The following is a 15,576-nucleotide window of genomic DNA, read 5'->3' on the forward strand; positions in this document are numbered from 1 at the left end:
TATATACGCTACTGTGTATAAAATAGATAACTAATGAGAACCTACTGTATAGCACAGGGATCTCTACTCAGTGCTCTGTGGCGACCTAAATGGGAAGGAAATCCAAAAAAGAGGGGATATATGTATACGTATAGCTGATTCACTCTGCTGTACAGCAGAAACTAACACAACATTGTAAAGCAACTATATTCCCATAAAAATTAATTAAAAGAAAAATTTTAAATAAATTAAACATCTATATGTGCTAGACATGGTGCTAAGCACTTCATGGACATCACCATTTTTCTTCTAAACATTTGTCATTATCTGAAATTGCATCATGTATTTGTTGGATTGTGCAATTACTGCCTGCTTCTCCCACTAGAAGAAAGCTTCCCAAGGGCAGGACCTGCTTGTCTTGTTTGCTGCTGCATCTCCAGTGCCTACAATGGAGACTGACACATGAAGTAGGAGCTCAATAAATCATGGTTGGATGAATAAATGATGATCCCATTTACAATAATCCAGAGAAATAAATATTATTTCCTTCCTTTTACAAATGAGGAAACTGAAGTGTAGAGAGATCATTCAGGCTGCAATGTGGACAAAAGATGAAAGATGAGAAACGTTGGAGGCAAGGAGACCAGTGAGGAGGCTATTTTAGACTTTCAGGGAAGAAAACTGGGATGGAGAAAAGTTACTACACTGAAGAGATATTAAGAAGGTGGAGGAATGGATGGATGGGTGGGTAGATGGATGAGTAAATATGTGGATGGGTGAATATGTGGGATATGTGGGTGAACAGATGGGTGAGTGAATGGATAGGTGGGTGAACTGATGGACGGGTAGATGGATACATGGGTGGGTTGATTACAGATGAGTGGATAAATAGATCTTCAGAAGGCCCTAAATGTCCTTGCATGAAGCATTTTATACATAGAATAAAATTTTTTACCGGAAGTAACCAGAATGGATATCAAAATATTGCCCAGATGATGAAGACAAGTCTTTAACATCATCATAATCAGGGAATATAACAATCCTCTCCTATATGTCTTCATACCAATTTTGCCTAAGACTCATGTGCTCAATTACTCTTCCCATTACCCCCCCAAGACAAATAAGGCATAAATCAGCCCTTAAGCTGTCGTTCCTTCAGCTGATTTCCAAATCCACAGTGCTGAGGCTTTAAATTATTCTGTATATAACTTGGTTAAGCAGTACCTGGATCCAGATAGGATGATCTTATTGTCAGGGAGACAGAGTTGGCCTGACCTGCAAAAGCTCCTGCTGATGCTATTGCTATTCCAGGGAGAGTGTTAAAGCCAACTCAGAATGGCTTTGAAAGATGAGTCCTGTCCAGTCAAGTTCGAATAGACATCCAGCCGTAAAAACTCCCAGTTGTGTCATTCTCCCTTATTAAAGGCAACACGTAGACAGAGAGGAGTCTGATCTGTTCTTTTTCTTCAGCCCCTTCTTCCCACCCTTTCCCTGTGTCTTGAAAACACATACACACACACACTCACTGCCAAATTCAGGGCTAGAGTATGTGAAATACATTAAGATAATTTAAAGGAAAGCCCCGCCTCAAAACAGTATCTTCCCAATCTTTCCTTGAAATTCCCCCATGAGCAACACATTCTTTTGTAATCAGCATTACCCTCTTGTGACCTGATGATCTCGTTGTAAATAATACTCAAGTATTCCACAGGCTAGACCAGCAGGAGTCAATAGGTCCCTATGGGAACTTCCCCTACCTAGCCTGTCCATTTAGTTTGCTAGGGCTGCTATTACAAAGTACCACAGACTGGGTGGCTTAACCAAAAGAAATTTTTCTCACAGTTCTGGAGGCTGGAAGTCCAAATTCAAGGTCTTCTCTCTATACCTGTCTGTGTACTAATCTCTTCTTAAAAATAGAGAGACAACAGTCACATTGGATGAGGGCCCACCTTAATGACCTCATTTAACCTCAATTACCTCCATAAGATGCTATCTCAAGTACAGTCACATTCTGAGGTACTGGGGGTTAGGACTTCAACATATGGATTTGGGAGGAGACACAATTCAGCCCATAACACCCTGGAACACTGAGTGGTCCAGGAAAGCATCTTGTCCAATACCCACATCAAAGAAGTCTCGTCTCCAGTGGGACAGTTCTTAAGTATATCCACTTGTACATGAATGTTCATAGCAGCATTATGTATAAAAGCCAAAATATGGGAACAACCCAAGTGTCCATTAATGAATGAATAAACAAATGTGGTAGAAGCATGCAATGGAATATGATTCAGCCATAAAAATGAATACAGTACTGATACAGGCTACAACATAGATGAACCTCAAAACATTATACCAACAGAAAGAAACCAGACAAAAGACCACATAGTGTATGATTCCATTTATATGAAATGTCCAGAATAGGCAACTCCATGGAAACAGAAAGTGGATTAGGAAGGTTGGAAAAGAAATTAAAACAAACCTGGGTGTATGCTTGATGTGGGTGCACATGGAAAAAGGTCTTCAAGAATATGTTTAGATTACCAGCAGCAAGTACCTTTAGGGAGTGGAAGGGGAAGTAGCTAGGATTTATTCACTATTTACCCTGATACCCTTTTCTAACTTTAGAATATTTTAAGTACATCTTTAAACAAAAGCCCTCAAGCAAATTGGTGACATGTATTACAAATTTTAAAACTGTGCTTGAGACAAATTAATAGAGATGTCTGTGCATGTGGATGTTTGCCTTATTATTTATAATACGAGGAATTTTCAAACTACCAATGTCCAATAACAGGGCACTGGTTAAATTAATTACACTATGTACATGTACAGGAACACTATTTTTCAAAAATACTCTTATTTTTTGAAAAACTCCTATTTTTCAAAACCATTTAATGCATAGAAACTGTCTATGATGCACTGCTGAAGTGGGGGGGGGGAACCCAACTAATTCTAAAGAGTACTGTATGTAAGGTCCAAAATTTTGTTTAAAATACCTGTGTTTATGCATATGCATTATATACAACCAGTATATCCACACGCATAGAAAAAGGTCAGAAAAAAATGTTAAAGAGGTTACCTCTGAGTTACAAAATTATGGGTAATTTTTATTCTTATTCCTTCAGTCACTTCATAATTATTGTGTACCTACCAAGTGTTTCCTGTATTTCCCTTTTTATGAATATGTTTTATTTCTGTAACTAGAAAAGAACAATAAATGTTCATTTTAAAGGGATAAAAAAGATCTCTGGAAACAAAACAGACTACCAGCTTCCTCTCACTCCCCTAAATCTGAACTGCTGTTTGCACTTAACCTTAGCATGTGAGATCTGACCACTACAGGAGCCTTAAAGGAATGGGGACCAAGTGGGGAACTAAGCTTTGCTTCTGCTCAGGGACAAAACCATCACCCCATGCAACCACTCACCATCATCCCACGTGGCCATCTTCCAAATATACAAAACCCACTCATTTCTCTCCTTTCCTACCTAGTTCTCCTCTTTTCTACACATCTTTGAATTGCCCACACTAATACTCACAGTCATGTCCCTAGGTTGGACATCTGTAGTTTTTGCCAACCTGCATCCATTCACTCTTCTCCTAGCAAAGGATCCTGAATTATCTCTGAGGAATACCATCTTTGTGTTCTCATCCAATGTGTTACAGGTGGGGCTCCATCCCTAGCCCAGGGTCAGAACATACCACCCAGGTCCAATTCAACGAGCACATTAAACATTAAATCCCTCTGGTCAAAATGACTGGCTCGGGGATAATCATGTGAGCCCATGAGATTCAGTGAGGCTTTTGCTGGGTATGCTGGGATGAAGACTGTCCTACTTTTCCTGTTGTGTGTAGACATGAAACAAAAGTACATATTCCTGGGAACTGCTGGCAGTCACTGTAAGACCATAAAGGGAATACTAGTCTGTGAATGGGATCGACTCAAAGAAAGCAGAACAGAGAGATGGAGAGAGAGAGAACGATGCGCCTGGATCCAGCCATACGCTGACCTTTTAGTTACTTCAGCCAATAGAGTTCCTCCTTTGCTTAAGCCAGTCTGAGTCGTGTTGCTTCACTGACTCCCAACCAAACACCACCAGCTGACATACCTGCCTTCCTCTGACTGACTGGGCAGTCACCTGCACTGGAAGATGTCTTAAACAGAAACCCAGACTTGGGTTTGAATCCTTCCTCTACTACTTATTAGCTATGTGACCTTGAGCCGGTCACTTACTCTTTCTCCTTCCTTATCTGTAAAAGAATAGTAACACCTGGGTTTTCTTGGTGGCGCAGTGGTGGAGAATCTGCCTGCCAATGCAGGGGACACGGGTTCGAGCCCTGGTCTGGGAAGATCCCACATGCCGCGGAGCGACTAGGCCCGTGAGCCACAACTACTGAGCCTGCGCGTCTGGAGCCTGTGCTCCGCAACAAGAGAGGCCACGATAGTGAGAGGCCCGCGCACCGCAATGAAGAGTGGCCCCCGCTTGCCGCAACTAGAGAAAGCCCTCGCACAGAAACGAAGACCCAACACAGCCAAAAACAATAAATAAATAAAAAAGAAATTAATGTGTTTTAAAAAAAAAAGAATAGTAACACCTAACTCACAGCCTTGTTGTGAGAATCAAATGTTAAGGATTTTGATTTTTAAGAACAATGGGAAGTCTTTGACAGACATTAATGAGGAGAGTTCTTCAATCTGCCTTGAAAAAAATCACTTTGGCTGTTGTATAGAGAACAGATGGGAGGAGGGCAAGAGTGAAAGCAGAGAGATCTGTTAGGAAGGGGCTTTAGAAGTCCAGGCAGATGATGGTGGCTTGAACCAGAACAACATTTACCCACTGTCAACTATAATACCAAATGACAGTTGTCAAAATGGCAATCACCAAGTTTACCAAAATTCCCATACTATCTCTGACTTTTTGCCATGTTATTATCACATGAATGAATTTCGTGCTTCAGTAAATTCTGCCACACCGTAAGCAATAATATGACATCTCGAGGTTGATTTACAAGAGATATAGACACACTATATCACATAACACATATGTTGGGGAAACACTGACCAAAACTGCCTGCCCTGGCCATACCCAATAGTAACCACTGGCATGAGTTATCTTACAACAGGAGGTCCTGGTAAGGAACACGGAACCAACAAGCTACCACCAACCGGAAGAATTCGCGAAAGGTCAAAAGGAGAGAGGAGACGCCAGCCCATATGTCCTGCCAACCTCCCAGAATCCTTCTCACTAGAATCCACCTTGGCTGAGTGATGCGTGCGCCACCAGGAAGGACCCTGAGTCAGAATGATTAGCCAGAGACAACCCAGAAACTAACCCCATTACCATAAAACCCGAGACTGCAAGCCACGTGGCAGAGCAGTTCTCCTGGGTTCCCTTACCCTGCTGCTCTCCACCCGGGCGCCTCTTCCCAATAAAGTCTCTTGCTTTGTCAGCACGTGTGTCTCCTCGGATAATTCATTTCCGAGTGTTAGAAAGAGCCCGCTCTCGGGACCTGGAAGGGGTCCCCCTTCCTGCAACATGTATATGATAAATTACATGTCATATATATGATAAACTACATACCATATATATTATACATTAGATACATATTACTGTCATAATATTTCTAATCTACATTAAGGTAAGTACATAACTATTAATTTTTTTAACGTTTATGTACACATCACCGAAAATCAACTCAAATACTACCATTAGGAGACAATAAACCACCCAAAAGGATTGTGGGAGGTACAGGGGACAGAAAGAACTATTTCTTCTGGTTATTCAGAGAAAAAGTGCTAGTTAGCAGCAAGTAAGGTAATTTAAGAAGGCTAGTAGAAAAGTCTTACCTGTAGATGGACCTTACTTTAAGAGTGAACCCAATTAAAAAAAAAAAAAAAACTCAGCTGAGCAGAGAAATGAGAGGGCGATTATTTGAACGACAATTCTTTCCAGCGACATTTTAGACTGAGAGCTCCCCTACTGAATGAGTGCCTAGTACAATCATTAACTACTTGACAGAAAACCTGGGGGCTGGGGAGGAAGGAGGGGGTAAAGAGGAATCTTAAAGCCGAGTCCTGGCCCATTTAAGACCAATTTGAAATGAAGATTTCAGAACGTCTGAAAGTATAATTTAAGTGAATGGGCTAAGTAGGCTTCTGCGAATAACTCTTCCACTTAGACAATGTTCCTCAAGAACACCCTACTCTGCAGTCATTAAAAAGGGTGTTTTAGGAGAATATTTAACGACATTGGAAACATCTCAAAAGCAGGTGGCAAATCAGCATGTACAGCATGATTCCAATTTCAGATTTAAAAAAGAAATTCTATACATGGGTTTAAAAAAAAGACTAGGAGCCCACATTAAAATGTTATATTTAGATGGTGGGTTAGATGGATGATATACATTTTCTCCTTTATTCTTGTCAGAATTTACTCAAGTCTCTGATAATTTTTTAAGCAGAGGATAATTAAAGGATTTTTTTTAATATGAATTCATTGATGGTCTATTGTAAACTGTACCAATTTCTTATTGACTAAAAACATAAAATAGGAAAACTCTTACTAGAAGAGCCAAATCTGATATTTCAAATATGATGGTATAATGATAGTTAACATTTGTAACCACTTAATACGTGTCAGGCACGGAGCTCAGCACCTTATATAATCATGTCATTGACAATGATTCCTCACAACCACTCTATGAGATGGGTATTTTTATGCATACACACCCCTCAATTTTCCAAACAGAAGAAACTGGGGCTCAGAGCAAAGTCATAACCTGTTCAAGGTCACTAGCTGGCAGGTGACAGAGAATCCAGGTCTCCTTATTTCTAATTCAGAGCTCTTTCTCCTCCACAGCATTGGGTTTCTACAGATGCCCTAGTTTATGAGCTGAAAATATCCCGTAATTACCCCATAAATAAGCCATAGAACTTATTTATTCCTTGCGTTTAACTTATTATGTAGCATTTAAAGGACACATTACATTGAGCGAGAACCATCAATCTTTCACATAATGCTCCGGTTAATAACTTGGTAATTATAATCCACAGTCACAAAGCTGAATATGCTTGTCACTTCCATGGTGCCAGATCACCCTTTAAAGAAGAGAACTCATCAATTATCTCCGACCTGCTCACTTGGTGAATTTACACCCTCCCAGAGCACCAGCACTTACCATGGTGGTCGGAGAGTTCAATAGTAATTGCAGAGTCCCTAAACCTAAGGATTTAAAAAGCTGTGTGTCCATAATCCCCTTTAACATGGTATCAGAATATCATCTGGCCATTCATCAACGTTAATAGAACTCCTATTGGAAAGCATTCACTCTGTGTATTCCAAGACCTGAGCTAACCACTTTGCGTACAGGAGGAATAGTAGAATAAAATGTTTATCAATCTTATCAGACCCAACATCTCTTTGTATCAGTCAGTTTCTGGTGCATAACAATCTCAAAAATCTCAATGACTTACAAGGAAAAAAAACTTACAGTAAGTCCCCTACATACGAACAAGTTCCGTTCTAAGAGTGAGTTCATAAGTCCAATTTGTTCATAAGTCCAACAAAGTTAGCCTAGCTACCCAACTAACACAGTCAGCTATATAGTACTGTACTGTAATAGGTTATAATACTTTTCACACAAATAATACATAAAAAACAAACACAAAAAATGAAACATTTTAGATCTTATAGTACAGTACCTTGGAAAGTACAGTAGTACAGTACAACAGCTGGCATACGGGGCAGGCATCGAGTGAACAGGCAAGAAGAGTTACTGACTGGAGAAGGGAGAGGTGGTGGGAGATGGTAGAGCTGAAGGATCGTCAGCAATAGGAGACTGAAGGCAAGCTGCAATTTCACTCACACATCCTGGGCTTGAAATAAAGATACTGTACTACTGTACTCTATACAGTACTGTAAAGTATACAAAAGCACAACCACTTGTAGAGGATGCACGCATGTGACAATGTACGCCAGACACGTGAACTAACTTATGTGACTGGACATGTGAACACACGTTCACATCTTTGAAAGTTCACAACTTGAAGGTTCATATGTAGGGGACTTACTGTATGTTTTTTACTCATGAGTCTGTGGTTGGCTGTGGTTCTGCTGAGCTCATCTGGGACCCCATGAGCTTGGCTCCAGGTTAGGGTCTCTCCATTCTCCACAGAGCAGTGGACACACATTTTCTCACAGCAAATATCAAAAGAACGAGAGGATGAGTGAAAGCACATGATGCCTTTTGAGCACGAGGCTCAAGACTGGCATCCCTCCATTTCTGTCCAGGTATCATTGGCCGAAGCAAGTTTCATGGCTAAGCCCCAAACCAGTGAGGCACATAAATACTCTCCACCCACTCTACTGAGAAGTACTACAAAGTCACATGGCAAAATGTGTTGATGTGTAATTCCATTATGGGAGAGAGGAAGAATTGGGACCAATGATCCATTCTACCCACCCTTTTATAACAAATATACTGTAATGTGCCCTTTATACTGTCACAGAATGAAATTCAGAGACAGTATAACCTACATACATGTATAATTTTCAAAAATCAATTACATATGTAAATGCTAGAAGACATAGTGAGGTAGTCTGATGATGGCATATAAATAAAGAGCCACTGTGGGCATAACAGATAAAATACAAGCTGATTCAGGGGTGTGATGCTGGCTCCTCAAATACCTTGAATGATGTTTCCATTGGTGATGTGATTTTTTTTGGAAATGGTATACAACTATGGATAACATTTTGAGCAAAATAAACTACAACCATCCCTTGATGCATACTGTAGAAAAATCAGAATGTGCTAAAACCATGCAAAATATACTCTATATGTAAAACAAGCTCAGATGACAATAAATGAGTTTTTCACCTACACGAAGGTCTGGCAGGGTACTGGCAGGTCAAGCAGGACACAGGACAGATCTTCCCCACACATCGCTAAATGTCTAGCTCGCCTGGTCCTCTAAAGCAAATCATACCAAAGTCATGATTTTGTAACTCCCCATCACCATAACTACCAAAATCGTCCCCATAAATTTCTGAAAAGAGCCCTAGGGGGCAGTATTGCCCCAGTGAGAACCACTGGTGTTGCATTAGAGTGAAATCTTTGATGTTCTACAGCCTGATTCTGAATCCAAGCTCTGCTGCGTACTTACTAGCTGTGTAACTTTGGACAGGTTACTGAATTATTCTGAGTCTGCCTTACTCATAATGTTGCTTTAAGGATTAAATGGGAGCATGCAAATGGCAAAGCATTTGGCACAAAGCCTGCACACACGAAGCACTTAATAAAAGTCAGAGCCTGATGTTATACCATTCAGTTAACTTATTCCCATTTCACAGATGAGGAAACTGGAGCTCGAATGAGATGTCTTTGGACATCATTCCTCCTCCTCTCCCTGATGTCTTCTAGTCTAAAGATGGGTAATCGCTGATGTTCTGCTGAGGATCAGTTTCAGAAGAAAGGTGAGACTGGAAAGGTTGTGGGATTGACAGGTGAGTCCATGAGTGGAGGGGACCTGGATTCAAATTCTAGGCTAGGATATGTAGTGGTTTTACTCTGAAAAAAAAAGCATTTCCCAGGAGTTCCCTGGCGGTCCAGTGGTTAGGACTCTGTGCTTTCACTGCCGTGGGCCTGGGTTCAATCCCTGGTCGGGGAACTAAGATCCCGCAAGCCATGCAGTGTGGCCAAAAGAAAAAAAAAAAAATTTAAATACATATATATGGAATAAAAAAAGCACTTCCCTTCACATCTGCATCAGTGTTACCACTTGGCACACTTAAGAATGGTGGCAGCACAGAATCGTCCCGCAGTGGTCCAGAGGAGGATATGGTCTTCAGTGGTAACGTCAGGAGAGGTTAGAGAGGCAGAATCCAAGACAGGCTCTGGATTCAGATGCCAGGGTGCAAACCCCAGCTCTACCACTTACCATTCATGCATCCATTCGACCTTGGGTAAAAACTCCCCTGTGCCTCAATTTCTTCATCTGTAAAACACTAGTACATATCTCACGGGGTTGTTGTGAAGATTAAATGAGTTAATACACGTAGAGCATGTAGAACAGTGTTGGCATATGATAATCTCTATATAATTGTGCACAACTGGTGTCCACCCACAGGTTCAGTGCAGTCATACAGAGCCTGACCCACGGTGGGTGATAAAAAGTGGTGAATGGATGGAGAAGGGTAGGAAATAACTGTGAACTTTGGAAACATGTAATATTCAGTGTCCGATTTGGGCATCTGGAAAGCTACAGTGTAGTATTTACGCTTATTGCTACGCTCTCAACCACTAGACTGGATGGTCTTTCAAAAATGCAGAACAAAACTGAGGTGCGTCAAGTTGTGCTCACAGCAGTTAACATTCTAAATGAACTAAAGCCATCAGCATCAATCTTATACAGACTTGTCCTAACAAGTAAGGAGGTTTTTTTTAACCTATACTTGTCAACATTCACAGAGGAGAATGAAGGAGGACGCGTTGGTGAGAAAAAGAATGGGACAACAGGAGGAAGGAAAGCAGAGAGAAGCAGGGTGCCTAGTACAGTCCTGATGCATAGTAGGGCCTCGATCATTATTTGTTGAATGAGTGGATAGCTGGATGGAGGGGTGGATGGAAGGATGGAGGGAGGGATGCCTAATCTCCCTTTCTGCCCCCATTTCAACCTTCAAACAAAGACAAAAGATTTCCAGAGATGAATGATCATCTCTGTTTTTTAAGGCCAACAGCTTCCTTAGGAAGAGATGATAAAAATACCATGTTTTCCAGTGTTGGACAAATCATAAATATCTCAAATTGTAGTGGAGCTCTGCCACTTACTAGTTATGTGACCTGCAGTGAGTCGATATGATTCTCTGAGCATCATTTTTCTCATAAGTGGCCTCTAAGAATCCACACGGTGCAGACATCATATAATCTCATGAATGGTTTATGTGCATGAGTGTAGGCTCATATTTATACATTATAACCAGGGCCCAGTTCATTAGTTTTGTTCATGCCAACTCTCTTATCATTATTATTACGCAGCCTGTTATTGTATATTGATGACTCTTTACTTCTACACAGTACTCAAGCGTTTATAAAACACTGTGATGTCATGGCTACCATTTATTTAATGCTTATGTGCTCTCTCACAGGTCCTCACAACTCAGTGAGTAGGTACTTCCAATCCTGTATCAGTCATATATTCCCCCCAGTGATGCTGAGTAACAAGCAAGCACAAAAACCCCAGAACATTTAGCAATAAACATTTATGTGGGGTTCAGCCGACCAAGGTGAGGCTCATCTGATTTTGCTGCCTTGCTCACGAGCCTGTGGGTAACTGCAAGTTATCTACACAGCTTTGCTGATTTTGGCTGGACTCACTGACACGTCTGGGATTTGGCTTGATGTTGGCTGATTTAGGATGGCCTCTGCTGGGATGTCTGGGACAACTCAGGCTCCACAACATGGGCCTCTCCTCCTCTAGCAGGCTTGCCTGGAAATTTTCGCATGGCAATTGCACAAACATTTTTGCAGACCTCTGCTTGCATAGCCTCTAACGTTGCTTTGGCTAAAGCAAGTCACAAGGCCCACACAGATTATTTAAAAGATGGGAGGGATTTCCTCGGTGGTCCAGGGGATAAGACTCGGCACTGCCAATGCAGGGGGCCCGGGTTTGATCCCTGGTCGGGGAACTAGATCCCGCATGCATGCCACAACTAAGAGGTCGCATGCCACAACTAAGAAGTCCACATGCCGCAACTAAAAGATCCCACGTGCCGCAAGGATGATCTCACGTGCCGCAACTAAGACCCAGTGCAGCCAAAATAAATTAAAAAATAAACAAAACTAAATAAATAAACAAAAGATGGGAAATACACTCCACCTCTTTTATAGGAGGAATTGCAAAGGCTGTTATTGGTTGAACTGTGTCTCCTTAAAATTCATATGTTGAAGTCCTAACTTCAGAATGTGACATTCAGTCCTATCTCAGAATGTGACATTATTTGCAAATAGGGTCTTTACAGAGATAATCAAGTTAAAATGAGGTCTTTATGGTAGGCCCTACTCCAATATGACTGTATCCCTATAAGAAGGAGCAATTTAAACACAGACTAGGACACAGGGAAGGAAATGTGGAAAATGCCATCTATAAGCCAAGGACAGAGGCCTGGAACAGATCCTTCCTCACAGCCCTCAGAAGGAACCAACTCTGCCAACACCTTGATCTCAGACTTCTAGCCTCTAGAACTGTTAAGACTATAAATTTCTGTTGTTTAAGCCACCCAGTCTGTGGTACTTTGTTAAGGCAGCCCTAGCAAACTAATACAAGGGGTAAAGAATGAAGTCAGGGACTTCCCTGGTGGCACAGTGGTTAAGAATTTGCCTGCCAACGCAGGGGGCATGGGTTCAAGCCCTGGTCCAGGAAGATCCCTCATGTTGCGGAGCAACTAAGCCCGTCTGCCACAACTACTGAGCCTGAGCTCTAGAGCCCGCGAGCCACAACTACTTAGCCCGTATGTCACAACTACTTAAGTCTGTGTGCCTAGAGCCCGTGCTCCGTAACATGAGAAGCCACTGCAATGAGAAGCCCACGCACTGTAACAAAGAGTAGCCCCGGCTCACCGCAACTAGAGAAAGCCCGTGTGCAGCAACGAAGACCAATGCAGCCAAAGATAAAAAATTAATTAATTAATTAATTAATTTAAAAAAAAAGAATGAAGGCATTAATGCAATCAATCCTCAATACTCTATTTTTCAGTGGGGACACTGAGGCTCAGAGAGTCTGGTTAATGTACCACCCAAGAGGCATCGGAGGTGTGAGTGGAACCCAGGTCTTCTTTGCCAGACATCCTTGCACCTGCCATGGAGACATTTCAGTTCCCAACCCTTTGTCTTTTCCTAGGTGGCGTCCAACAGGGAGGCACAGGCACAGGCAGGACACCGTTCATGCCCAACTAGGCAAGGCTGTGCATGTTGCTTCAAAGCTTCTGTTTTAATGATCTAGTAATTGTGTTTATGGCTTTCCAATGAAGTGTGCAGAGCTCTGATAGCCGTCACTGGTGTCTTGAGGGCCTTTATTTGACCTGAGACTGTACAGAGCTTCTGATAGATACAAAAAGGTGTGTGAGGCAAAGAGGAGAAAATTCTGGTCAAATATTTTTCAAAATGGTTTTTGGCTAATCACTCTACACACTTGAGCCACCAACTACATCTGCATTGAACATACTCAATTATTTGGGATAACTCTGAAGCCACTGTAATGATTTCTTTGGACAGAATAAAATGAAAGGAAAAGACTTGGGTCATTAATTCATGTATCAGTCAGGGTTCTTGAGACAAAAAGAACCAATAGGAGAGAGAGAGAGAGAAAGAGAGAAAGAAAGAAAGAAAGAGAAAGAAAGGAAGGAAGGAAGGAAGGGGGGGAGAGAGGGAGAGAGAGAGAGAGAGGGAGGGAGGGAGGAAGGGAGGAAGGGAGGAAGGAAGGAAGGAAGAAAGAAAAAGAAAGAGAGAAAGATTTATTATAGCTATTGGCTCATATGATTATGGGGGCTGAGAAGTCTGCCATCTGCAAGCTGAAGCCCCAGGAAAGCCAGTGGTGTGGTTCAAAGGCCCCAGAGCCAGAGAGCTGATGTATAGATTCTAGTCCAGGTGCACAGGCCTGAGAACTAGGAGGGCCAAGGGTAGGAGACGATCAATGTCCCAGCTCCGAGAGTCAGATAGGGTTAATTCAACCTTCCTCCACCGGTTTATTCTATTCAAGCCCTCAGTGGATTGGATGAGGCCCACCACGCTGGGGAGGGCCACCTGCTTTACCTAGTTCACCAATTCGAAAGCTAATCTCTTCCAGAAGCATCCCGACAGACATAACCAGATAAAATATTTAGCCAGCAATTTGGGCATCCCATGGCCCGGTCAAGTTGACACGTAAAACTAATATTTACTGAATACCTACTACGCGCCAAGCACTGTTACAGCTCTTAGAATACAGACATGAGTGAGGTACAATCCACACACACTAGAAGCTTCACTACCTCACTCACTGTTCACTCATCAAATTCTAATTATGAGCATCTACTGAGATGAACAAGACATACATGGTCCCTGCTCTCGTGGGGTCTACAGGTGAGCTGGTGAAACAGGTATTGGATAACTGATGGCATAATTAAGCAATGACAATTGTGATGAGTGCTGCAAAGGAGAAGCTGAAGTTGTTAATGACTGTGTGACAGGAAGACCTGATATATTTATTTTGGGGGGGGAGGGGAGGGAGGGCGGAGGGATGGATGAGGAAAGACTATCATTAGGAAATGAGGTTTGAGCTGAGATCTTTTTTTTTTTTTTTGCCATGCTGAGCAGCGAAAGCACAGAGTCCTAACCACTGGACCGGCAGGGAATTCCCTCGAGCTGAGTAGGGATTAGCCAAGCAAAGATAGTGGAAACTTCCTCCTGAGAAGGAGAAAAGAAGCTGCCCTGACATGTAAGAGTTGGGCTGGTACTTACTATCAGCTTGGCCTCGGTGTTGCTATGAGCCATTCTGCTGGCACTCACGGCTAGGGCTTGGTGTTCTCCTGTTGAAGATAAACAATTGCACAGAACATCAATATCAGACAAGGCCACTCTGAGACCACAGGGGAGCAAGACAATGGAACACAGACCAAACATGAACACCGTCCAAACCACAAAAATGACCAAAATTCCCCTACCCTGTCTAATATGAGGGGCTGCTGCTTCTTTACTGATTTCCCAAATGAGCTCAATCAGCCTTTTCTCCCTTTGGATAAGATTTATTAAGATGCCCAATCATAGAATTACTCCCACTTCCTGCCAGTATCCAGTCCAGAGCAAAGTCCCAGTTCTTTAAACCCGCCCCAAATCACCCAACCTAAGTCCAAATCCCATACTAAGTCCTTTTTAAAACCTTCTTACTGAGATACCCCACAGCTCCCATCGTGCCTTTCCCCCCTCACTGCAATGAATACTAAAACCAATTTGTTCAACTGCAAGTGTGTTCCTGGTGGTCTTTAGCCAAAGGGCATTGACACTTGGTAAATTTGGATGTTTAATTAATATTTATCATAGATAATGTATTAGTTTTACAGTAAATTTAAGATGGAATTGTTTTTATGTGCTGTATATACACTTTCACAGTACACTGAGAACCTTTTATAATTAATGTGTCTAGTATATCTTTATTTAGATTAGAAGCATAGTTTATTATCTTAAATCAATGAAGGCTTAAACTTCTCATAGCTCTGCTTTTGGCAATCTGTAGTTGTCACTTTTCTTCAAGTCCTAACCTGTGTTACTAATGATCTGGGAGAATCCATAGTGAGCTTTGGCCTTTGGCACCTTGACCTTAACTTGACCAAACCAGAACTCATTAATTGCTTCTAAAAACCTGGCTGACTGGAAATTTAGAAGAATTTATCCTATAAATTCACTGGCACAAAAATCCAAAGACATACACAAAGACATCTATCGCTTCACTGGTAATAACAACAATAACTCCCTCCCCCAAAAAACTGGAAACAACCCAAATTTCCATCAATACTCAGCTGGCTAAATGAATCTTAATACATACACCTCTACAGTGGAATACTA

General features: G+C 41.8%; 1 protein-coding gene across 6 annotated transcripts in view; it reads right to left on the minus strand.

The window, feature by feature from the left end:
* Positions 1-15,576, minus strand: part of SUDS3 (SDS3 homolog, SIN3A corepressor complex component) — a 374,523-nt gene that overhangs the window by 276,363 nt on the left and 82,584 nt on the right. For 2 of the 6 annotated variants that reach the window (XM_059894292.1, XM_059894293.1), the window contains exon 13: positions 14,476-14,543. The exons of 3 other annotated variants lie outside the window; for them this stretch is intronic. In XM_059894292.1, coding sequence (XP_059750275.1) covers positions 14,498-14,543 — 46 coding nt within the window. In that variant the 3' untranslated portion in view covers positions 14,476-14,497. Of the gene's footprint in view, positions 1-14,475; positions 14,544-15,576 lie in introns of those variants that run through there. One more of the 6 variants, XR_009497248.1, reaches the window with a different exon arrangement.

The sequence above is a fragment of the Balaenoptera ricei genome, chromosome 14 (genome assembly GCF_028023285.1).
Source record: "Balaenoptera ricei isolate mBalRic1 chromosome 14, mBalRic1.hap2, whole genome shotgun sequence".
NCBI lineage: Eukaryota > Metazoa > Chordata > Mammalia > Artiodactyla > Balaenopteridae > Balaenoptera > Balaenoptera ricei.